Here is a 26,117-nt window from a genome sequence, read left to right as displayed (position 1 = left end):
CACCTGGGGATCTTTAACGTGCACTGACATCGCACAGCACACGGGCGCCTTAGCGTTTTTCCTCCATAAAAACGCAGCCGCCGCGGTCGGGTTCGAACCCGGGAACTCCGGATCAGTAGTCGAGCGCCCTAACCACTGAGCCACCGCGGTTCCAAGGGATTCCGGCCGAGGGGAATGAATCGGGCGGGGGGGGGGGGGGGGGGGGGGGGGGGTATTTAAGCTATAGCCTTCTCCCCCGTGCGAATAAAAGTTATTTCTCTCTCTCTCTCTCTTGTGTTCACTGTTCTTTAAAAGGAGGTACTTAAATAAGTGCAAATAAAATATACCCTTCCTTACTCCGTGCGACCGCAGACAACGGATCTCAGTGCCTTTCTAACCCTTTTAACTGAGATTACGCGGCGAACCGCACAGGTGGCCATCACCTCACAAGCGCGTGCCCAGGGGCAATCGGCTCTCGCCCCCTCGCTCCGCACTTCAGTGATAGCGTTGTTACAGTCGCGGCGATTGCGGCGGCTCGGGGCAAAGGCCACCCTCCCTCCACGCCATGTAGCGAGGGAGCGCCGACCGCGTGCGGCACATTGCAGTCGGAGGAGGCGCGAGCACGGAGGTACGCTCCAAGCGCGAGCCGACGGCCAGCGGCCCACGACGGGACAGAAGCGCGGGAGGTCTGCGCCATCCTCGCAAGGTCCGGAGGAGTTCGGCTTGGATCACCGAAGAAGGCAACACGGTGCAGTAAGTGCTCTAACCTTTCTCATTCTATACCTGCGCTTTGCTGCCTGCTTCAAGCGCTCACGAACTGCGTATACCTGTTTGAAGCTGGCGGTATGCGCTCCTTGCTTCTAGCACATGGTCACAGAATGTATCATTGGAAAATTGAAAAATTGGTTTTTTGGGAAAGGAAATGGCGCGGTATCTGTCTCACATATCGGGCGGACGCCTGAACCGAGCCGTAAGGGAAGGGGTAGAGAAGCGATTGAAAGAAGAAAGGAAGAAAGGGGCGCCGTAGTGGAGGGCTCCGGAATAATTTCGACACCAGGGTATCTTCAACGTGTACTGATATCGCACAGCACACGGGCGCCTTAGCGTTTCGCCTCCATCGCAACGCCCGCCACGGTCGAGTTCGAACCCGGGAACTCCGGATCAATGGCCGAGCGCCCTAACCATTGAGCCACCGCGGCGCGTCGGAAAGTATCATTCATTCATTCATCATTCATTCATTCATTCATTCATTCATTCATTCATTGGAAAATTGTTTTTTAAAGGTAATGGACCCGTAAATGTCACATCTCGGTGGACACACGAACGGCGCATTAAGGGAAGGTGGGATTGAAAGAGCTGCCCTAGTGGAGGGCTTCGGTATAATTTCGACCACCTGGGGATATTTAACGTGCACTGACATCGCCCCGTTATGCGTTTCGTCTCCATAGAAACGCGGCCACCGTGGCCGGGTTGGAAGAAATGAAAATTAGGTTTTGAGGACAGGAAATGGTGCAGTATCTGTCTCACATCTCGGCTGACACCTGAAGCGCGCCGTAAGGGAATGGATAAAGGAGGGACTGAGAGAAGAATCGGAGAAAGAGGTGCCGTAGTGGAGGGCTCCGGAATAATTTCGACCACCTGGGGATTATTTGGGAGCTTTGTTTCTATATCCTCTAGCACGCTGACACCTTTCTCTCCCACTCGGTGTTGTAAAACGCTGGCCGGGAACGCAGCTCGTTTACCCCTCTCGCTCCGTCAGCGGCGGGGAACGCAGTTTCCTGTGATCGCGCTACTGGTGTGTTGGATAACGCAGAGGCAGCCGAGTGAGCTTCTCCGCTGTGGACACAAAAGCAAGGGAACCGCGCTGAAGCAAGGTCCGAGGCAAGTCTTCCTTTATAAAGAAGTTAGTCTAGGATTTCATTGTTCGTCATTTGTAATGTTAGAGCTCGTGTAGCGTTTTTTTTTTTTTGCAGTGAGAAGGCACAAGTTCGGATCTAATATGATGCGTAAAAGTTGGAACGTATGTACTCAAACTAAAGAGATCCAGTTACTCACCTTGAAATGTCTCAAGAAGCGAAATGTCATGCTATTGTATATTAGCCGCGGTTGCTCTATGGTTACGGCGGACAACTGCTCTTCTCGCAGACGCTATATAGAGCAAATATCGGACGCGCCGGCCGCGTCTGGACGGAGGTGAAGGTTTTCTATACCGTGAAATGCAAAAGGCGTCCGCGTATTGCGTGATGTCCGTGTATTGCGCGATGTCAGTGCACGTTATACATCCCCAGGTGGTGGAAATTTTTTCCGGCGCCCCTCCACCACGGCACCACCACCACGCCCTCTCCTCAAAACCAGTTTTCATTTGCTCTTCCGACTTGAACAGCGTCGCTACACTCAACCTCGGTTCCACGTTCGCTTGATTTCTATCTGAAACGACACTCGTTTACAGATGGGTCAGTCTGCTTTATGTGGAACACGAACTTCTGCGCTGTTCGTTTTTTTCAGTTTTAAGTGGAACAAGCGCCAGGTTTTTTCCGGTTTCACATTACACCAACAGTTCCAGTTTTCTTCGAGACGCGCTGAATTAGGTACAGGCCAGGAACCATTTGGAGACTATTCAATGGACGCGCGGGTCAGCCTCCACAAACCATTTTCACTAGCAAACTGCAATGAAGAAATTTTTTGATTCTGATCTCTGAGGCGATACCACAACGCCATCATTTTCAGCTTGGGTCGCGTAGTCTCTATTGCTTCCGACGTCATCGTAGACGTCGCAAGTTTAGTATAGTATAGTATAGTATAGTACAGTACAGTACAGTACAAGGGGGTTTACCATCCCCATGTAGCGACTCAGGCTATGAGGGACGCCGTAGTGAAGGGCGCCGGAAATTTCGACCACCTGGGGTCCTTTAACGTGCACTGACATCGCATAGCACACGGGCCCCTGGAATTTCGCCTCCATCGAAATGGAATCGCCGCAGCCGGGATAGAGCCCGCGTCTTTCGGGTTAGCAGTCTAGCGCCATTATGCCGCTGAGCCACCGCCGCGACGAATCGAGAGGCAGCAAAAAAATTAAACTAATTTTTAATTACAATTTTTTAGCCGCAAATACATATTTCACTGCATAAACTGGTCCTTCTTAAGCTACACAGCCAAATTTTACCCCCAAAAAATTAATGATTCGCGAATGCGAAATCAAGTGAAGAGCGTAAGCTGTTTTCACCAATGCTTTCGACAAATTCGGATACCAACGTGTATACATCACGAAACGACGATTCGTTTGGTACCACCCGCAACCCTCTGCAGCCATTGGTTCACCCACCACGACCCTCTAAAGGTGGCCGATTACGGTTTCGAGGACAAACGAGGACCAAAAGTCGTCGGTACGAATCTCTCACACGAATCAGGCTTCAATTCGACTAACAACTTTGTGCGCCGAATTGTGGCAATTCGTTTGCCATCACTCCGAGCCCTCTGCTCCAAACGGGCCAGTCACGATTTTGTCTTGAAAAAACACCGCGAACAAAGACGAGCAAAAAAGACAAGAAAGCGAACGACACGGCGCTAACAACTGAGGGTTTATTGCTGATCACACAAGTATAAATAAATAGATGTCGGCAATGAGGGGAAGGTTTACAAAGTGCAAAAAAACCAAAAACAAAACATAAATGTGACAACAGCAGCATAAGCACGCTAGAAATCAGCAGAGATTATCAACCCCCAGGAGTGACAGCTCTTTTTGCAGAAGTGTTAGCGAAGGGGTACTTATACATGCATTTCCCTGCTTGAATATGTTGTATGCCTCGATAATTTCCCTCGCAGTTTTTTCCCGATTTTTGGCAATGACCTTGGTTTCATGATATAGCGGTACGCACTGTGTTTTCTCTTTCTTTGCCCATTCACAATCCCGGCAATGAATGCCGAGATGACCTGAAACTACTTTTGACACCTTATAGCTGTGTTCGGTCAGCCTTTTATTTATGCAACGTCCCGTCTGTCCAACGTACTGCCCTCCACAGGGCAGAGGGATGTTATAAACAACCCCCTTATTACAAGGGACGAAGCGTGACTGGTGCTTAGTTGTGCACTTCGCCACTTTTCCTTTGAACTCATTAACAGATCGGCACAAACCGGCCAGACGATCAGGCGCGGAAAGCACAACAATGGGCAAAGAAAGAGAAAACACAGTGCGTACCGCTATATCATGAAACCAAGGTCATTGCCAAAAATCGGGAAAAAACTGCGAGGGAAATTATCGAGGCATACAACATATTCAAGCAGGGAAATGCATGTATAAGTACCCCTTCGCTAACACTTCTGCAAAAAGAGCTGTCACTCCTGGGGGTTGATAATCTCTGCTGATTTCTAGCGTGCTTATGCTGCTGTTGTCACATTTATGTTTTGTTTTTGGTTTTTTTTGCACTTTGTAAACCTTCCCCTCATTGCCGACATCTATGTATTTATACTTGTGTGATCAGCAATAAACCCTCAGTTGTTAGTCAGCGCCGTGTCGTTCGCTTTCTTGTCTTTTGTGCTCGTCTTTGTTCGCGCTGTTTTTTCAAGATGCTTAACCAACTAGCCCGCCAAAACGTGTTAACGATTTTGTCACTAATGGCGACCCCAAGTGGCAGTGGAACGCCAGCGTAGGAGGCAAACCGGCCGCCGTGCCGGCCCGTGATGGGGTCACGTTTTAATAATAATAATAATTGGTTTTTGGGAAAAGGAAATAGCGCAGTATCTGTCTTGATTTTCGGCGCGGTTCAGGTGTCCAACGATATATGAGACAGATACTGCGCCATTTCCTTTCCCCCCAAAACCAATTATTATTATTATTATTCCGACTGCCATCTTGAAATCTCGGACTGACAAAGAACGTTCGAATGCTAGTAAGAGCTATAACGCTCTTTAAAAAGATGTCGCACCAATGGAGATACGAATTTGTACGTTTATGGATTGATAAGTGACGTCACCAATAAATCATCGATTGGATATATCAGTGACGTCGCCAATCGGGTTGCTATTGATTTCAGTGACGTCACCAATCAATCCCCAATTTTGATATACTAATGACGTCGCCAATCATCACTAAATTGGTTGCTATATCGATTTACTATGGAGGCCGCCATATTTAATTCCTCGGACTTGGTAAATTTCACGCCGACGGGAGGTGGCAGCAGACCCCAAGAAATCGAGAAACGCGATGATAAGAGCGAACGCTCTTAAAATCAAATTGTATGGAGTCGCGGTGGCTCAGTGGTTAGGACGCTCGACTACTGATCTGGAGTTCCCGGGTTCGAACCCGACCGCGGCGGCTGCGTTTTTATGGAGGCAAAACGCTAAGGCGCCCGTGTGCTGTGCGATGTCAGTGCAACGTTAAAGATCCCCAGGTGGTCGAAATTATTCCGGAGCCCTCTACTACGGCACCTCTCTCTTCCTTTCTTCTTTCACTCCTTCCTTTACCCTTTCCTTACGGCGCGGTTCAGGTGTCCAACGATATATGAGACAGATACTGCGCCATTTCCTTTCCCCCAAAACCAATTATTATTATTATTATTCCGACTGCCATCTTGAAATCTCGGACTGACAAAGAACGTTCGAATGCTAGTAAGAGCTATAACGCTCTTTAAAAAGATGTCGCACCAATGGAGATACGAATTTGTACGTTTATGGATTGATAAGTGACGTCACCAATAAATCATCGATTGGATATATCAGTGACGTCGCCAATCGGGTTGCTATTGATTTCAGTGACGTCACCAATCAATCACCAATTTGATATACTAATGACGTCGCAAATCAATCACTAAATTGGTTGCTATATCGATTTACTATGGAGGCCGCCATATTTAATTCCTCGGACTTGGTAAATTTCACGCCGACGGGAGGTGGCAGCAGACCCCAAGAAATCGAGAAACGCGATGATAAGAGCGAACGCTCTTAAAATCAAATTGTATGGAGTCGCGGTGGCTCAGTGGTTAGGACGCTCGACTACTGATCTGGAGTTCCCGGGTTCGAACCCGACCGCGGCGGCTGCGTTTTTATGGAGGCAAAACGCTAAGGCGCCCGTGTGCTGTGCGATGTCAGTGCACGTTAAAGATCCCCAGGTGGTCGAAATTATTCCGGAGCCCTCCAATACGGCACCTCTCTCTTCCTTTCTTCTTTCACTCCTTCCTTTACCCTTTCCTTACGGCGCGGTTCAGGTGTCCAACGATATATGAGACAGATACTGCGCAATTTCCTTCCCCCCCCCCCCCAAAAAAAAACCAATTATTATTATGGAGTCGACCATAGCGCACTTGCAACGGCCACAAATCAGTGATTGCTGCCACAGCGGAAGCAACTTAAAATAAAAGCAATGCACACGCACACATATGTGAGCGTCGCAACTTCCTCTGTGCTGCTTTGGTGGTTGGCCGGGCAGCATCAGTGTCGTAGCAGCGTCGACTGAGGGACTGTTTTGAGAAGCGTGGCCCCGCGTCGAGTGGCGTACACAGAAGTCGGGGCCCCGGACTTGGCCGACGCCCACATGGCGATCGTTTTACAGCGGGGACGATTGCGGCCGGCGATAATAGCAGCCGCGATCAGCTTACGAACGCGTGACCGTTACTCGCCCGCACTACCGGGACATATCACAACCACTGGGGGCAACTGCACCCACGGCTCGTTCCGAAAGTGTGTAGTGAGCCTGTGTATAGTGAATCTGCAACGCGCAATCGCAGCCCCGATCTGCGGACGTCTTCGTGAGAACGTAAGTCACAGCTTTTCTTTATGGGAGCATGTTCTGTTATAGAGACCTATGTATAGTAGCAGTGGGAGTAGGCAAACGAAACGGTTCAGCTTAAGTACAACGCAGCGAGCAATGGAAAGAAAAATGATAGCTGTAACGCTAAGAGACCGGAAGCGAGCAGAGTGGATGAGGGAACAAACGCGTGTTAATGACATCCTATAGTCGAAATCAAGAGAAAGAAATGGGCTTGGGCAGGGCATGTACTGCGAAGGCAAGACAACCGCTGGTCCTTAAGGGTAACGGTGTGGATTCCAAGAGAAGACAAGTGTAGCAGGGGGCGGCAGAAGGTTAGGAGGGCGGATGAGATTAAGAAGTTTGCGGGCATTCGGTGAGCGCAGCTGGCAAAGGATAGGGCTAATTGGAGAGACATGGGAGAGGCCTTTGCCCTGCAGTGGGTGTAGTCTAGCTGGTGATGATGATGATGATGGTTATGATGATATGTTGCTAGGGAAGAAACTTTGTGTCTCAACTAGCCACTTCGGGTATGCATGCCTATGAAAATCCAGCCAAAAGAAACTGTTCGAGGTTATGCCCTTATCCAAACGGACAAACACTGTTCAGTCCTTGTGAAGATATCTTTATAAGGAAATAAGTAGCGGCCAGTCTCCGCAGGCGTCGGCAGGAGCCGTTTAAGAGGCGACATTATAAATTTCAAAATCACGCGACGTGACACGTTAAAGAAAAAAAAAGCCCAATGGATTTCCTCAGTCTGCTTGTGCCTGATTTAAGAAGCTTTAAATCACAAATAATATGCCTTCTCCGATAAAATAGTTTGGCTTTTCAGAAGCAGTGGAGAGACAGAGAGAGAGAGAAAGTAATTTAATAAAAGGAAAGGTGTAGAGGTCGAGAAGCAGTGCAGATGCCATAGTAGTTACCGTTGATGGCGGAAGATGTATGCCATAACGAGCACCGCTTTCCATTCCCTTGTCTCCTGAGTAGTTACCGTTCAGTTATTTGTCAGAATAAAGCGGACAGCCTTCATGTAAATAACAAATAAGAAGAAAGAGGTCACAAAAAAAAATACCTGCGGTTCAACTGCTATAGTTAGAGAGCGAAAGCTGCAGTGTGTCGGGTAAGTAGACGCGGCTTGGCCTCTAACGTTGAGTGCGTTCCGCACACTGGATAGGCAACGCGCCTACCCTGGCAGGTGGCCGTTAAATTAATGGTTGATTGCGACAGGTTGGTCACCCAATGAACGCTGCGGCTTAGTGGCTTAGCTCGGCTATGCCAGGATATACGTAGCGAAAGCTAAGGCATAGCATGGTTAGCCTTGGTTAATCTTGATTGCAAGTCCATGTTAGTCTGGTTGTCTGGCTATGTTGTCGCATTAAAGACGACACAACTTTGGTTGAGGTGCATGCGAGCTCTCCTTTTCAATCCTCTGACATCTTATCAGGCATGCGACGCAGCTGGCGAAGCGAGCGGAGGAGAGCGCAACGTGAACCGCGCCGTAAAGGAAGGGATAAAGGAGGGAGGGAAAGAAGCTGAGCCACCGCGGCGGGCAAGGAAAGAAAGAGAAAACTGAAAATTGAAAGTTGCATTTTGAGGCTGCGTTTTTATGGAGGAAAAACGCTAAGGCGCCCGTGTGCTGTGCGATGTCAGTGCACGTTAAAGATCCCCAGGTGGTCGAAATTATTCCGGAGCCCTCCACTACGGCACCTATTCTTCCTTTCTTCTTTCACTCCCTCCTTTATCCTTTACCTTACGGCGCGGTTCAGGTGTCCAAAGATATATGAGACAGATACTGCGCCATTTCCTTTCCCCAAAAACCAATTATTATTTTGAGGAAAGACGCGGCGGTGCGCAGAGGTGGGACACCTGTGGCTCGGTGCTACTAGTGGCGCATGCACAGTTGTGACTAGGGAGCGAGAGAGAGAAATGCGCTGTGTGTCGTCACTGCTCCTCGCGCATGCGCAGCATGGCTCTCCAGGAATCGCGCGAAACTGCTCAACCGGCGGCCAGTAAAGCTTTCGCTTTAAAACTGCTGATGACCTAGCTCTGTTAGGCCAGGATATACGTAGCGAAAGCGCGGAGACTTCTGCATCGGAAGAGTGCATTCACTAGATTCGCCTTTATTCATGGTTAAAGCTTGAACCGTCGTGGCGGAGCCGCCAAGCTGGCTCCCCTATCTGGATGCATGTGTGTGCATCCCAGACTTTTGATGTTTTGGAAGGAGGGGTCATGCAGGGGTAAAGTGGCCTGGTGTTTTGTGGCGCAAGCGTTCTTGGACTTTTCTTTTCGGCAATATTTCCATGCAATAAAGAAAAAGAAAAAAAGACATCGTGGCGGAGTGGTAGCATCTTTGCCTCAAACGCCAAAGGCCGTAGTTCGATTCCGAGTCTCGGCACAGGTTTTTTATTATTATTCAGTGAGTGTGCGCGGGGTTTCAGTGGCTCCCATAGATGCCGCCATTGAATACGTTGGTTAGCGGTTAAGCGCAGGCTCTGTTAAGGCGCATTTTTACGCTGGCGTAACGCGCGCGCTGCATGGCGACGTCACGTCGGCCAAAGCGAGACCCTCTATACTCCAACTGCGCTTGACCGCCGCCGCGTTCGGCGGCTTCGGCGCACTCTGACCGCACTGGTGGAGACTTGGAGCGCGTCTCTATTTCGCGCTGAGTGCGCCGGCCGCCGCCGGCCCGACCAGACCGGTTCGGCTCCGCGGTGAGGCGCGCGTTGTGACGTCATGTGCCTCCTCGGAGCACCGCCACGGCGAAATCGCAAGTTCGCAGCCAGTATAGCTTTTGCTTTAAAAGAGTGCGAAGCATGTATTCCTTGAAATGGTGACTCACTCGTCACCCATTTAGAGATACAAGTCAATATATGTCCCTGTATAATTATTAGGTTGGCTGACTGGCATCGTACAGCCATCGTGCTTTGCAGTGCCTGGCATCTGTGCGTGAGTCCTTTGAAACCACATCTACACATTCTACATGACAAACCACATGAAGCCCATGTCGCTTCCCGACGTTATACCGCACACATCACATCGCAAAATGAATGAACCGCACCTGCATTTCCTGTGTTAAAAGTGGGCTGTTTCGCCATAGCTAGCGCATGATCGAAAACACAGTTGCTTCGACATTCCCAGGACGGGTTCTTTGATTCGCCTCACCTGGAATAAAACTTTCAGTCCGAAGCACTTCCGCTCTATCCGCCTGCCGCTGAGTGCCGTACGATAATAATAATAATTGGTTTTTGGGGGAAAGGAAATGGCGCAGTATCTGTCTCATATATCGTTGGACACCTGAACCGCGCCGTAAGGGAAGGGATAAAGGAGGGAGTGAAAGAAGAAAGGAAGAGATAGATGCCGTAGTGGAGGGCTCCGGAATAATTTCGACCACCTGGGGATCTTTAACGTGCACTGACATCGCAGAGCACACGGGCGCCTTAGCGTTTTTCCTCCATAAAAACGCAGCCGCCGCGGTCGGGTTCGAACCCGGGAACTCCGGCTCAGTAGTCGAGCGCCCTAGCCACTGAGCCACCGCGGCGGGGCAACCGTACGATGTCAGTTTACATTATTGAACTCGAGGTTATCGATGCACAGCCGTTGTCCCTTCCACTTTATTTCATCTGCAGAGCGTGATTCGGCGGTCTACCCTGAGTGAGATCGGCTCTTTCATCTGTGGCCGCCACGATTGCTCAGTGGTTATGCATGGCGCTCGGTTGCTGACCCGAAAGACTCGGGTTCGATCCCGGCCATGGCCGTCGCATTTTGATGGAGGCAGAATGCTAGAGGCCCGTGTGCGATGTCAGTGCACGTTAAAGAACCCCAGGCGGTCGAAATTATCCGGTGCCCTCCACTGCGGCGTCCCTCATTGCCTGAGTCGCTTCGGGACTTTAAACCCCCATAAACCAAACCAAACCAACTGCATTAGAGCAAGCCCCACTATGCGTTGCGTTCGAGCGCCATCGCTTACACAGTCCTTGTGCCATCGATTATATATGTAAGAAAACAGGCGAGCAGGGACTGGTGAGGACCGGATGCGGGGCTGTGGCTGTTCTAAAGTTTGTAGGTACGCTCCGTGGATCCATTTCAATAACAATAACTATTTCAAGAGCAATGCTTAAACGACTGTAGGGGACTCCTGAACGCCGTATTAAGGGCATGACGTGGTAGCGTTAATGGGTCGATGTCCATATATAAGGAATTGGTCAATCTATACACTCCTGTCGCGACCAACGACAAACTAAACCGCCCCCGCCACGGTGGGCAGTTTTCTCGCGATCTGGTAAGCAGGTTGTGTTTACTCCTTAAGGTCACGTGACCGAGGTGACCCACCTAGGTTACTTCTCTGATGATTTTTCGCTCACGGCGCCGCCGCCGACGACGACGCCGGATTTTCTGCTAAACAGGACCCTTAAGTTGGCGCGTTAGACTTTTAAAAGCAGGAGTGTGCGCTCGAACCAGTTCAAATTTGGCGCTTACCGCCTTCCGTAGAGTCTCTCATAACTGTATGAAACTGCGTGCTGACGGCCTGTCTTCAAAAGCAGACGACTCGCGGAAGTGCAAAGGGGAGTGCTCCCGGTGTTCAGAACAGCCACGTGTGGACGGCCGGCCCGTGGGGACACGGGCTCACGTGTTACCTTTGATACTGCTCCCGCGTGTATACAGCCTTCCGCGCATCGATGTTCCAGCTGTGGCGAGGCGGCCATGCGCCGGAAGTATTTTAAGGCGTAAGTCTTTCTTGGCTCATGAGAGGCGTGGACGCAAGTTGCAGACGGAAGTTGTCTGCGCGAACTGTCAGTCATAAGTTATGTGGTAGATAAAGCAAAAATGCAAAAGTTCACTAAGCAACATTTGTTAAGCAACATATATCGGAAGGACTAAAGATAAAAAATAATGAGGAAAAATAAAAAGTAAATAAAACAAAAGAAAAAAGGGAACACAAGATGGTAGAGAAAACAAAGAAAAATGGAGGGAGAAAGATGACAGGGAAAGGCTTTCGCATTTCCGCGAATAAGCAGGCCTAAGTGCAATGCTGTAATTTTTTTCCAGTGACTCTTATAGAAGTGGGTGCAAGCGAACGCGACCTGTGGCGGCGGCCACGCCCTCGATTGTACGGTTGTACGTTGAGTTTTATCAAAGCGTCCGACGGACGCGATTAAACAAAGCTGCTCGTAGTGGCGGATAAGCTCAAAAAGGGGCTCCGATAAAATGTGGCGTGACGCAAAAAAAAAAGAGAGAAAGAAACGCGAGGCTAAAAATTGGAAGATTGGGCTTGTTCATCACGCCCCCCTGTGAGGCCCAGCGGGTCAACCACCCCAAGTCCGGTTTTGCAGTGCCTCTAGTTCGAGGTTGATAAACTGCAACAGTACGTGTACGTGTAAAAACTGCGAATAATGTGCGCAGCTCAGACTGAAACGCTATATGTCCCACTGCGCGTCCAAAAAGTATATCGACGACAGCGACTTGGGTTGCCAAGAAAGCGTGACGACATTCAAAACTACGACAGGCGCTCGCCTGGCTTATCATTTTGCTGCTGCCGATACGACTATATACAAGGTGTTTCACCTACCACTTTACACAATTTTTAAAACTAGGCATTTTGATTTAGAACTTTTTTTTTCAGCGCGCCATTGTCAGCGATGTAGTACATCATAATACAGATAGGACGGGCTGAATAGCAGACTGGCTAACTAATATCGAATTGTTAACTTTTTACCTATTACTGTTAAGTTCCTTAATTACTGACACGCGTCTAGCCCACCGTATGTAATATCCATATAAGTTTCTAGAATTTTAAAAACGATGTTACCCTCGGCGCTGCGGCCCAACGAATTCTGGCTACATCGCGCCAAGATACACGCGCTTTAGAGAAGCTCGCAGGCAAACCAACCTCTCCAGCACACGCATCTTGTCGAAATAGTCAAAATCTGTTTAGCCATAGCGCCAAGGGTAACCGTGTTTACGAAATTCTAGAAACTGATATGGATATTATTACCCGCCGCGGTGGCTCAGTGGTTAGGGCGCTCTGCTACTGATCCGGATTTCCCGGGTTCGAACCCGACCACGGCGGTTGCGTTTTTATGGGGGCAAAACGCTATGGCGCCCGTGTGCTGTGCGATGCCAGTGCACGTTAATGATCCCCAGATGGTCAAAAATATTCCGGAGCCCTCCACTACAGCACCTCTTCCTTCCTTTCTTCTTTCACTCCCTCCCTTATCCCTTCCCTAACGGCGCGGTTCATGTGTGCAACGATATATGAGACAGTTACTGCGCCATTTCGTTTCCCCCATAACCAATTATTATTATTATTATTATTATTATTATTATTATTATTATTATTATTATTATTATTATTATTATTATTATTATTGATATTACATACGGTCGGCGTGACAACCGTGAGAACTGTTCTTATTCCAAGAGTATTTTAGAAAAAGAAGACGCTGTCTCTGAGTGTTAATGACGAATTTTAGGCCGCAAGGATTAAGGAGACGGATTCAAGCATAAAGGTAGAACAAATTATCGGGATTACGGTCTATATTAACGAAGTTACTCGTGTATACCGCTGTTCAGGCAGTACAGCTTGGCGCCTTGAAGGCGTGCCTAGTTATATAGAGCTTGCACCGGGTAATGCAGAATAATAATAATAATAATAATAATAATAATAATAATAATAATAATAATAATAATAATAATAATAATAATAATAATAATAATAATAATAATAATAATAATTGGTTTTGGGGGAAAGGAAATGGCGCAGTATCTGTCTCGTATATCGTTGGACACCTGAACCGCGCCGCAAGGGAAGGGATAAGGGAGGGAATGAGACAAGAAAGGAAGAAGTGCCGTAGTGGAGGGCTCCGGAATGATTTCGACCACCTGGGGATCTTTAACGTGCACTGACATCGCACAGCACACGGGCGCCTTAGCGTTTTGCCTCCATAAGAACGCAGCCGCCGCGGTCGGGTTCGAAACCGGGAACTCCGGATCAGTAGTCGAGCGCCCTGACCACTGAGCCACCGCGGCGGGTGTTTAATGCAGAACGAAGAGGGTTTCTGGCAGTCAGCAATCGATTTTGTTCAACAAGCAGCCTGCACCTCTGATTCTGATTTCAGCGCTTTCTTTTATACGCCAGAGTATACGGTTACTACTGCTGCACGCACTATAGCACAGTCATTGCTGTAGAACCTGATCATAAAGACCCCTGCATATTGTGAAGACACGGCTTCGATGAAAGCAGGCCCTGGTCCCAACTCAGTTTCCATAGCTGCCTATGTATTTCATCCCTTGAAGAAGTAAATTATAGTGAAGAGAAAAGGACTGCAATAAAAAAAACAGCATTTAGTCGTCCTCTTAACCTTCCAAAGGCGGCCGTTAAAGGAGGAAATAAAAAACATAAGTACAGTTAATGCATATTTCGAAGCGAATACATGTACATTTAAAGAGAGCGAAAATAAATTTTTATTACAATATTACATTTAATTACGTGTTTTACACACCCGCGAAATGTAACTCTAGATATAATTTGAATTTTTGGACATCACCGCAAGGTCACTTGTAACGTTACTCCCCATTTCAATCTTATGATGTAAGAATAAATACTGAAAATATATGACCACGCTGCGGTTTGTTCGTGGGCTAGTCGAAGAAAAAAGAAAACAAAAACAACGGTAAATAAGAAAAAACTATAAATATTTGCCGTTCGTGCACCGCATGCTCTGGTTTCACGCACTGTCAAGAGGGCGTGTTTTAAGGAAACGCAATTTTTACTCGTCTTAATCTCCGCGGTGACGCCCGTTTCCGCTTTCACGCGTGATCGTTCGTCACTTCTCACGTTTGTGTATGCTCGGGTTGCAGCAGGAATCGTACGATGTGTGAGGCCACCCGCAGCGCGATAGCGAAGCCCCAGTATCTGGCACGCAGCCAGGAAATGACACATATATATAGCACGAAGGCTTCGTATCTGTGCTTCCTCCGACGCTGCACAAGTGATATCCCACGAGAGGGATCATGAAGAGGTGACGGAACACCGAAGCAAAGCTTAGGTCGCCTAAGCTCGTACGCAGCTCTATTTGGAAGACATTTTGCGTTCACAAGAGCGCCCCGCCGCGGTGGCTCAGTGGTTAGAGCGCTCGGCTACTGATCCGGAGTTCCCGGGCTCGAACCCGACCGCGGCGGCTGCGTTTTTATGGAGGCAAAACGCTAAGGCGGCCGTGGGTTGTGCGATGTCAGTGCACGTTAAAGATCCCCAGGTGGTCGAAATTATTCCGGAGCCCTCCACTACGGCACCTCTCTCTTCCTTGCTTCTTTCACTCCCTCCTTTATCCCTTCCCTTACGGCGCGGTTCAGGTGTCCAACGACATATGAGACAGATACTGCGCCATTTCCTTTCCCCCAAAACCAATTATTATTATTATTATTCACAAGAGCGGGAATGTTGACCGACAACTTCTCAAGCGGAAGAGCGAATCAGAATCTAAATCTTCGTGACCGCTGAACATCTTGCCATGCCTTGAGGCGTTTCTCACGAGAAAGCGTACTGTAGAACCTCATAGCAGTATACAACTTTAAAAAAATTACAGGCTTTCGCTTAAGTCTGCTTATGAACTGAAATGCGAAGGCCTTTCCCTGTCCTCTCTTTCTCCCCCATTTTACATTTCTTTTATTTCCTTACTTTGTTATTTCATTACTTTTTTGTTATTTTGTTTTTGTCCTCATTTTGTTTATTTCTATTTTTCTTAATTTTTGTTTTTCCTTTCATTACACATATGCTGCTTATCAACTGTTGATTGACAGTTTGTGCGGTCAACTTCCGTCCGCAGACTTCCGCCTACAACTTCCGTGTACAGCTTCCGTCTACAAATTCCGCCCATCGCACTCATGAGCCAAAAGAGGTTAACGCCTTAAAAACAGCCGTTGCTAACACTGGGCCACGGTCCGCGGCGTCCTGTATTACTCCGCTGGGCAATCGCAACAGCAAACGAAATCAACTTTTTAATGCTTGACTGCATTAAACAAGCTAGGTATCAAAATTCTAGAATTTATAATTTATTACTTGTGATAAGGTTCTTGCTTAGATGGCAAGAAAAGTTTCAACAACGGACTACTTTTTCGTCGCGGAGAAATTCTGTGCGGCGGCCCTCAGTATGGGTGGAGCTTTAGTTGAACGTAGGCTTAAGTTGAACCCAACTACAGTATCAGTTGTGAGAGCCTGCAGGAGATTACGTTATGGCTTTCAGTCGGACGCTAAGGGGTGTGCTTAGAAGGAATTCCTTGGAGGTGGTAAAAGCAGAATGGCTACGTACTGTGATTGTAAAGATAGTACTAAAGTAATCGTCAGGGGAATAAGAATGGGTTGGAGCGCATTTGACCAGGTACTCTCAAGTTATGAGCAATAGCTTATCGATATCGTTATAAAGAAATATCAAGAAATATGAAGGTCGTATATCCTGCCGACATTCGCCTATGACGACGCTAAGTAAAGGGCTTTGAAAAAGCTTCACTTTAGATTAAACCAATTAAACGCACTGCACAGAGATAGAGATATGGAAACGAAATTGATATCAACAGGGGTAACCTAAGAAGGCTGAGAGAGAATCATGGCACTGCAGAGAGAGATGGAAAGGAAAATAAATTGTACAGGGGTAGCCTTGGGAGACTGAGAGAACGTCGCATGGATTAAGCAAGAAACTAGACTTCATTACATCGTATTGTCGAATTCAAGAACAGGAAATGGACTTGGCAGTAGTATATATCATGGAAAACAGATAACGCATAGTCTTTTGCAACACTGCAGGGAACGCCAAGGGAAGGAAAACGTTCCCGGTGGCGGCATAGAGTCAGATGGAGAGATGAGATTACGAAATTCGTAGCACAGGTTTGGCCGCGGCCGATGCAGGACAGGGTTAAACGGAGACCAGTGGGAGATAGAATTTGCCCTGCGATTACGTATCTAGGATGATGATGATGATGATGATGGCTGTTACTAATGCAGCGAAGGCTGGATCCGGTCCTCACTGCATGCACTATAAGGAAATGCGTATTACTACTTTAGCGTTACTGGAATAGCCGCCATTGCTAATACACGATTGCTGCCATGAGTATCGGCCATTATGAGCAATATGCTGTATATTAATAGTGCTATATACTACTACGACTACTACAGTTACGTTAATTGTTTGAAGTATTGATGGGACATGCCCGTTGTTAGCGGCTGTTGTTGGGCGTATGTGCAGCATAGATATACATGCATATGTCGTACGGCCCCGGCTCACTTTTGTCACTGGGGATCTGTTGACTGCGCGGTTGTTCTGAACGCCGCACATGATAACTGCTGCAATTACGGCGCGTTTCCTCCTGTTCTGTATTTCCGAGAGGAAAAAGGAAACCTAGACTACAAAGCCGCGCAGAGTCGAATCTGGCGAAATTTCCTGCTCAACCCATCATCCAGATGAATGGAAAGTTTCCGGGGCAATGCACCAATTTCGCGACAGCAAATGCTCCGGCGCATTTTGTCTGCGGTTTCCGCTGAACTATAAGTCAGATGTTGTTACACTGATATTGCATCTCTTCGATCCTCCGCTTATCTTCGAACACAGGAAATTATTCAGTACCGGTGTTCTTTTGTGCTAAACACTTGTGCTTCTCAGATTGTTTTGATTCATTGTGGCATTTTAATGCGACAGCGTGCGATACCGGTTGGCCCGGTATTGCACTGCCTCCGGGATCGGCCTGGGTCATTACAGCGCACGTCTTTTCTATCCTATCTTTCTATCATATCTTTAAACTCCCCTACTTTCTGCACGTGGTAGCGATTGTGGCTCAGCGTGAGCCAGTGGGCAGGCCTGTGCACTTTCCTTTTAATTTTTCCTGGAAACAACAGAAGAAGAAGAAGCTCGTGTCGCAGAAAAGCCGCTGTCGGCGTTGTTGTTGTTGTAACATGGGAACCTCCAAATAATAAAAAAAAACCTTGTGGAGATACGGGGAATTGAAAACCCAAGTTTTTCAAGCTGCGAAGCGAGCACCGAAAAAAAAATCAGCATGCTTGCGCCACAAAACGCTAGGACACTATACCCCTGCATGACCGCTCCTTCCAAAACATCAAAAGTCTGCAAAGCACACACATGCATCTCGACAGAGGAGCCAGCTAGACGACTCTTGCAGGGCAGCGCATTGCTCACGAAACAAGGATTTCGACGACCGTGGTGATTCGGTGTGGTTTGGTTTACGGGGTTTATCGTTCCAAAGCCACTCAGGCTATGAAGGACGCCGTAGTGAAGGGCTCCGGAAATTTCGACCACGTGGGGTTCTTTAATGTGCACTAACATCGCACAGAACACGGGCCTCTAGAATTTCGCCTCCATCGAAATTCGACCGCCGCGGCCGGGATCGAACCCGCGTCTTTCGGGCCAGCAGTCGAACGCCATAACCACTCAGCCACCGCGGCGGCACCGACCGTGGTGATTCGGCGTGGCGGTCCATCATGCGGCTCCTCCAGATACTAAATAGTCCGAGCAACATAAATAGATCAGATGGCACAACACAGTTTTTCTACACAGACAAATAACGGATGCCGTAGAAAGGCTCGTTAGTTCGAACTAAATAAATGTGGACCTAGTGAATGCGTTGTGGTCTTTGACTTCATGAAATGTATTTGTGTACGGATGCGTACATGAGTAATACCCTGACAGCGCTGCAACATGCTGTCGCGTTCCACTATTAAATGCAAAGCTTAAGCGTTCTACATTTTTTTCTGCTTTCTTTTAGATATCGAATATCATAGTCTAAATCAGGGACGGGTATTTTCTTTATACTTGCTGTATTTTCTTGGCGGTGCTGCAGCTAAGTTTTCACACTTGTAAGAGCTCGAGCCGCCACATTGCCGCATAGATTTTTTCCTCGGTTTTTTCTTCGTACGACGGAGAAGCATCGTTAAAAAAGAAACTCCAACTCGGCTCACATATCGAACGACATCGGCTCTGATTTCGGATGTAGCGAAGAACTGTACAATCGACTGCGTGCTGTATCACTGTTATCCTACAAAGTCTAAGCGTGCAGTTCGATGCACAGAGGCACTTAAGGGAGGTTACCCCGCTGAAAACACTTCACACAGTGGCCCAAAAACAATAGCGCCTTCAAAACAAAAGCGGGCCTGCAGGAAGCCTCAAGGGAGCAACCGCTTCTTTCCCCTGACAACCGCTTCACCTCCGTGTACACGTGTCCTTGGGATTCCAGGTATTCAAGAGCTTTCGTCCTCAAGGAAGGTCCGCTTTCTCCAAGCCGCCGTGCTACTCAAAGGGGCTCAGTGATGAGTAAATAAGCACGGCCTTATCTGCATCTTGACGCCAACGGCACTCGAACCGTTCACTCACACGAGACACTCATTTGAGAGATACGGTGTGGAGAGGATGCAGCAACCTTCGGAAATCAGAAGAGGGCGGGAGCTTGCGGGAGCACGAGTACGAAGTCCATTGAACGGGATGCTCGAAACCGATAAATGGCTCAGATTGCAGTCGACTGCCTTCAACGATTGCATACAAGAGGGATCCGGTTAGGCCGCATCGGTGATGGAGCACCGCCACGTGGAGGAATTGTCTTACTGTCTATGTGTTGCCTACACTGGTCTCTAGGCCGTATACTGCTGTCTATAGACTGCTATACTAACGCGATAGCGTTAAAGGCCCCGTTACGCAGAAAATCCGATTTCAGCGTCTGTCGGCGTTGTGAGCGATAAATAGGGTGGCCTAGGGTGGCTCAAGCAGCCACCCATAGAGAAGCAGCCTAGGTGGGCAAGTTAGGTCACCTGGTATTGCAGGGTCATCACAACCTACCCACCGGATTGTGAGAAAACGAGAACCGCACTGGCAGGTGTCAGTTAAATGAATGGTTGATCGCGAGAGGTTGTTCGGGAAGAGCAACCTTGGTCTCACAAGCTCCACAGGCGGCAGCCCCTGCCACCGCAGGGAAGTGGTGCATCCCTTATTAACCGCTGCACCATTGCGCAAGGAGTGGTATGAGGACTCTCAGGGACATATGAATGTAAAGTTGAGAATGACCACTTCCGCGTATATGGGCATTAAATCGCGTTATATCCATAAGGCGGAACATAACTATCCTTCCTGTTTTGCCCTAATTCACAAAATTTTTGCGGTGCTTTAGCTGTTTTTCTTGGGGGCTGTACTTGGCATGTCTTGTTTGTACTTTCTTCCCGAGTCCAGCGTTCTGCTTAGAAGCACCTGACTTGCGAGTAAGTTCGTTTGCGTTGCCAAAGGTGTCATGTCTGGATGCCAGGCATAGCGATTGCGCAAAGCTTTTTCTTTTTTCTAGTTACAGCTCTGTGAACACTTTAAAGGCAACTTTTGGGAAGCGGAATAGTGTGACATTTGGCTGCGTACAGCTGAATACATTTTCCGGCGTCTACGTGACGGTATTGGTCAAACCTTTAGGACAATCCCCCAAAGTGGAGTAGATTTGTAATAAAGGAGTAAATATTCCTTGGCGCCCATCCAATCGTGGCCATACGGCTACAAAGGAAAGCTGTATACAGTTTCCACACAAACCCTGTAGTTAAAGAAAAATTCGTTCTGGTCCGGGGTTCGAACCCGGAACCACTGCTTCACCGGAGCAGTCGCTCTGCCAAGTGAGCTACCCTGGATGGCTGGCATATGGTATAGCGAGAGCGAATTGAACAACTCGAAGTGGGAACAGTGTTGGTCAAATCTTTAGGGGAATGTCCAAAGTGAATTCCCCGTTAGGGATTCCCTTGGGGGATTTATGTCCTGTTATTGTTTAAAAGGCAACTGCACCACTTTTTTTGAGAATTTCGGGATATTCAAGGATTCAAATCTATATAGGCCGTAGGTAAATCATGCCAACTGTTTTTTCACTAGCATTTAAAATATTGACGTAATCAACGATTGAGTTTTTGTGCTTCTTCTCAAAGCACTGGAGAAGTGCGGGGAAGTTCAGTGTGACGTCCCGGAAGGTATGCTTTCAAAATACCGCTGTAGTCACCCACACTCCGCCGCGCCTGGTTGGATGCTGCCAAACAACACTCGGCGGGCTTTTCTTTCTGTAGTGTTCATTTTTTCCACCAAGGCAGGCGTTTATGCGCTTGGCATTGTGCGCTGCGGAGAAGCTTGAAGTCCGTCGCGATTTTAATCGGCGATTACGTCACCATTTCAAATGCTAGACCAAAGGAACTTCGCGTGCCTAACGAGCAAGTTTTACACATTCAACTTTTTTAAGCTCATCGGTTTCTAAAACATATGCCATCTCTCTTTAAGCAGACTCACGAAGGGTTGAAAGAACAAAAAACACTTTGGTGCGTCGAGTTATCTTACTAAGTACTTAGACAAAGATGGGGTCAACTACCCGATTAACGAAGATTATACGCAGTGGAATACGGGACACTTTGTTCCTCACGGTGTTTCGTAAGCAGTGTGTCGCTCGTAACAATACCTTTTTTTTTCCTGTCGGCAGCGTGCGGTTGCGATAGACGCCAATGCCATGAATCGCGAGCCCTATAGTTTGAATGCTGTCTCCGCTCTTTCCTCCTTTCATGACTACTCCGGAGAAAACGTCCAGACGACAGGCACGTGTCTTTACAGGTCGGAGTGCATCGTTCGAACGTACTTTGACAACGGGACGAACGCACGATATCGCCGCCATTGTTGCGACGGCGACATAGCGGACGCTTGTCTTCCCAAGCTATATGACGAAAAAAACGGTACAAGGGCGCCAGACGGGTAACTGGAGCACTCGCTGCAGCAGTCGACAGACGACACCGGAGTTCTGTTGTTTTTGACGTTATCGCAGCGTCCAGTGGCACGCAGCCACACTACAGGGGATCGGCCAAGAGTTAAGAGGCGGACGGAGGGTAATCAGCGTGACCGCAATCTAGAGCGCGGTATGCAAAAAAACAACTCGTTCTTAATGCGGCGAGTTGGGCGTGTTGGTACATAGTTTTCTGGGAAAGCAGCGCCCGTCCTTGTCGCCTCGTCTCTGTCCTCGTTTGTTCAGCGCTGCTTTCCCAGAAAACTCGTTCTTCTTTTTTTTCTTTTGCTGTGAAGCGATACCATCTGCTCTGTCGCGTTCTCTCATTTTTCATTTGTGCTCCCCACTCCAACTCGTGTTCTGTAGTCTTTTTTTTTTTACGCCCACATGGACATGTGCTTTAAAGACCAACTAGTCTAGTGTGTGTCTCTTCCTGATACAGTTTCTACCTCCATCCGCATGTTATGAAGAGCAGACGAAGAAGACGGTGAGCAGAAGCAGACGGCGACCGCGATGAATCCTATGCGTTAATTAAGCGCTCGTTGAGCGCGTTGTTTCACGATCTAGACCGCTATGAATCCGCTTGCTAAATTGATTTTTCTCCTGGTACACCGTCGCGAATACTATACGTTGATTGGTGTACGCGCCGTAAACGACCGCATGATGTACGAATGTGCCGTGAATACGACACTTTGTAGCGTTCAAGCTTGGTCCTCGGTGGTCTAATGGCAGGTGAGCGTCGAGTACGTGCAAAGTAATGTACACGTAATCGCGAATATTGGTGCAATGCACCGAGAGTCAGTGGTTCCTTGCCGCTGTGGTATCTCTACACTTGAGCGTCATTTTTAGCCTTTCTTGTAACCTCCTCCGGTAAGGAACTTGCAGCATCATACACTGTGCATTCCGGCACCCAGCATTTGCACAAGAGCTTGAGGACCAAATGTTAAAGTATCAAACTCTTGTGACAGTTGTTTGCCCGAAACGCGATTCCAGAGCTCCAGTTAACAATGTGCACCGTATTTCCATTTTTCAGGACCACAGGCTTCTGCGGAGACGGGACAGTCGCATAAAGCGGGACCGGAAGTGTCCGTTGGGTTGCCTGGCAAGGCGGCCAAGACCCGTGCTTCGTTCCTGTGACCTCCTAACCAGTCCATCAACGAAAAAAAACATGCATCCACTCGCAATTCAGGGAATCCTCGGATTGATAAAGGTCCTCTGGACCATCTACGACATCGTCACGCTGCCAATCTACGCCATCTTCGCGAAGCCGTGGGTCTACTGGAAGCGAAAGCGAATGTGTTTCGCCAAGCCCCTCATCAAGGGTGACCCCTCCTCTCCGTACAAGGGCGTCAAGAGCGCCTGGGTCGAATCCATGAAAGGCGCCCAAACTCTGGACGAAGTGGCTCGCAATTCCATCCGCTTACACGCTAAGCAGCACGCGGTCGGAACCCGAGAGGTGCTGGAAATCCGAGAGGAGAAGCAGCCCGACGGCAAGGTCTTCAAGAAGCTCGTTCTAGGAGACTACGAGTGGCAAACGTTCGAAGAGGTGGACCACCAGATTGACCTCACGGCTCGCGGCTTGCTGGCCATTGGCGCTAAGCCCCGCCAGTACTTGGCCATCCTGGCAGAGACGCGAGTCGAATGGATGCTGACGGCGCAGGCTTGCTTCCGCACTAACGTGCCGCTGGTGACCCTGTACGCGACACTCAGCAACGACGGCATCGTGAGCGCCATCAACGAGACAGAAGTGACGCACTTGGTCACCTCTGCGGACCTCCTACCGCGGGTGCTCAGTGTGGCGGACAAGATGCCATCGCTGACGCACGTTGTCTATATGGAGAACGCTTGCACGAGGTCTCCGGCGACGCTGTCTCGTGGTCCACAGGTTAGTGCCGTATACAACGTCTCATTTAAGGGAGCCAAACAAAAACAAATATCTGAGAGCGAAAACCATAAGGCAAGAAGTTCCTTCTCCGTATGCGGAGCATGTGATAATAGATAAAGGTGCAGACCATGCAGAGTGTGAGTACACACTTGTAACGTAGGAGGAGTAAGCAAAGAGTGAAGCTGAGATTGTGCCTTGTATATATGACCTGCGCTGGCGCTCTTTTTTCTGCACAGAGACCTCTTTCAACCTTTGCATGCAGGAAAGAAATGGAGAATATGTACTATAGGCCAAATATTCTATTGTTAAAAATTGACACTAAAATGAAAACTTAAAATTTAGTCTGAATATATAAGCCCACAAAGTGCGTTCATAACTACCCCTGTTAATGCAGTCTGTCAAAAATGTACAGCCCAAAGGGTCTGCTTCCAAGCAGTGTAGGGGGGCTCTTAAGCCCATTTGACAGTCCTTAGCTTGGGAGGGTTATTCATTCACACTTTTTTATTCGTACACCAGGGTGTACAGGAGGCTAAAGAAAAAAGTCGTTCTTCGACGGCTTGAGGAGCCCCTGGCCCCCGACTGAAGTTCGTCCTGCCTTCGTGAGATTAGGGTCCCTGAATATGCAAAAGGAGCCGCGCTGCAGGGCTCAGCAGCAGACCCCTTGGGCTTTGATAAAGAATGTACATTTACGTTTCATGGTTGCCATGATAGATGAACTGCCGTACCGGCGGCTCCACCAGACGACTTTTTTTTATTCCTAGCATGAAACTATTGGTAAAGTGCGCGTTACTGGAGCTGCACTAAGGTTTGAGACCACAACCCATCTAAATCTTTTATACATGTTCACTTCTCGACCGGTCTCTTTTCGTTCCCTCGCTGCAGGTCATCCCGTTCTCCAGTCTAGCAAAGTACGCCGCAGACTACGAGCTGCCGGAGTGCGCCCCGACGGGTGACGACGTCGCCATCATCATGTTCACCAGTGGTTCCTCCGGGGTGCCCAAAGGTGTCGTGTCCACGCACAGAAGCCTCGTGGTGGAGTTGAACGCCTTCGCCGTCGCCTCGCAGACTTACGGCGTCTCCGACAGCGGGGACACCTTCATCGCCTACCTGCCTCTGGCGCACATGTTCGAACTGGCCGCCGAGCTACACCTGTTCGCCGTCGGCGCACGCATAGGCTACTCCTCAGCGCAGACCCTCACCGACAACGGCACCGCCTTGGCCCGAGGATGTCCCGGCGACGTGTCCCTGGTCCGGCCGACTCAGATCGCTTGCGTGCCGCTCATCTGCGACAGGCTGCGCAAGGGCATCTGTGAGGTCGTTGCCTCCAAGGGGCCTTTCTTCAAGGCCTTCTTTGACTACGCCGTGCAGTACAAGAACTTCTGGCTCGACCTCGGCTTCGACACGCCCGTCCTCAACCAGCTCCTGTTCAAGAAAACCCGCCACCTACTCGGCGGGAACTTCAAAGTCATCGCATGCGGCTCGGCGCCGTTGTCCGGGCACACACGTCGCTTCCTGCGAGCCTGCTTCTGCGCTCCCATCGCCGAAGGGTACGGCCTGACCGAGACAGGAGGTGCATCTACTATTGTGGACGCCGAAGACGTGAGCGAGGGTTGCGTTGGAGCTCCGCTTACCGAAGGTTACATCCGACTCGTGGACTGGCCCGAGGGCAATTACTGCATCACGGACAAGCCCAACCCTCGCGGCGAAATCGTCATCGGTGGCAACGCCGTCGCCAAGGGCTACTTCAAGAACGAGGAATTGACGAAGGAGTCGTTCCGCGAGGAAGGCGGCGTCCGGTGGTTCTACACCGGAGACATTGGTGAGATGTTCCCCAACGGCACGATCAAGATCATCGACCGCAAGAAGGACCTCGTCAAGCTTCAGTACGGCGAGTACGTCTCGCTCGGCCGCGTAGAAACGGTGCTGAAGACGTGCCCACTCGTGGACAACGTGTTCGCGTACGGCAGCTCGCTGCACACGTACCTCGTGGCGCTTGTAGCTCCAAACTTAAAGCAGCTCCAGCGCATCGCTCAGGAGCTCGGCAGAGAGCCGGCGGCCACGCTGAAAGAACTGTGCGAAGACGAGGAGGTGGCGAAAGCCGCCGGCGACTTGATCTTGGCGTACGCGAGGTCGAGCGACTTGCACAAGACCGAGGTGCCCCTCAAGGTGAAACTGTGCTCCGAGGAGTGGATGCCGGACTCCGGACTTGTGACACCCACTTTGAAGCTTCGTCGGAGACCGCTGCAGACCTTCTACCAGCGGGACATTGACGCGCTGTACGGGTCGGGAGAGGACATCAGACTGCGTCGGGTGTGAGGTGCGCGGCTTCGGAGCCGGGAGTGATTCGAGTGCTTTTAGAAAAGCAGTGTTCAAAGACGTGTTTCATTGGTTGAACAACTTTCTTTTTATGCAATGAGCGATAATGTATGATATTCACCCACCATGTTCTGTCGAAAGCGTTACCTATACCGGACGATGGAATTAATAAAATTTCAAGCCTTGATGTTGCCTTTATGTGAACAAGATGGAGGCCTAGTACTGATCTTACGGCGATTCTATGGGAGGCTGGTCGGTGCAATTAAGTAACGTGACAGCCGTGGAATTTCAGTGAAGCTAAGTGAGTGGACTGACGTCTGTCAGAGTTTTAAACGAAAAACCAATTACCTTCAGTGCGCTGACCTCTGTGCGGTAATTAGCTTTCTTTCGTCTGTGATGAAACTATAGCATGTTTGGAAACAG

General features: G+C 49.0%; 1 protein-coding gene across 4 annotated transcripts; it reads left to right on the top strand.

The window, feature by feature from the left end:
* The first annotated feature begins 565 nt into the window (after positions 1-565).
* On the top strand, positions 566-25,881 carry LOC144132995 (long-chain-fatty-acid--CoA ligase 4-like). Of its 4 annotated transcripts, XM_077665775.1 has the most exons (4): positions 566-732; positions 1,793-1,860; positions 22,527-23,378; positions 24,261-25,881. In XM_077665775.1, exons 3-4 carry the CDS (start codon positions 22,662-22,664, stop codon positions 25,692-25,694), a joined length of 2,151 nt encoding a protein of 716 aa, XP_077521901.1. In that variant the 5' UTR covers positions 566-732; positions 1,793-1,860; positions 22,527-22,661; the 3' UTR covers positions 25,695-25,881. The 4 variants fall into 4 exon arrangements, with proteins under 4 accessions (XP_077521901.1, XP_077521900.1, XP_077521899.1 ...); XM_077665774.1 differs by lacking the exon at positions 1,793-1,860; XM_077665773.1 differs by lacking the exons at positions 566-732; positions 1,793-1,860 and adding an exon at positions 6,491-6,727.
* The last annotated feature ends 236 nt before the right edge of the window (positions 25,882-26,117 follow it).

Source organism: Amblyomma americanum, chromosome 5, assembly GCF_052857255.1.
Source record: "Amblyomma americanum isolate KBUSLIRL-KWMA chromosome 5, ASM5285725v1, whole genome shotgun sequence".
NCBI lineage: Eukaryota > Metazoa > Arthropoda > Arachnida > Ixodida > Ixodidae > Amblyomma > Amblyomma americanum.
Note: the sequence above shows the minus strand (reverse complement) of the source record. Positions and strands in the feature narration are given on the sequence as shown.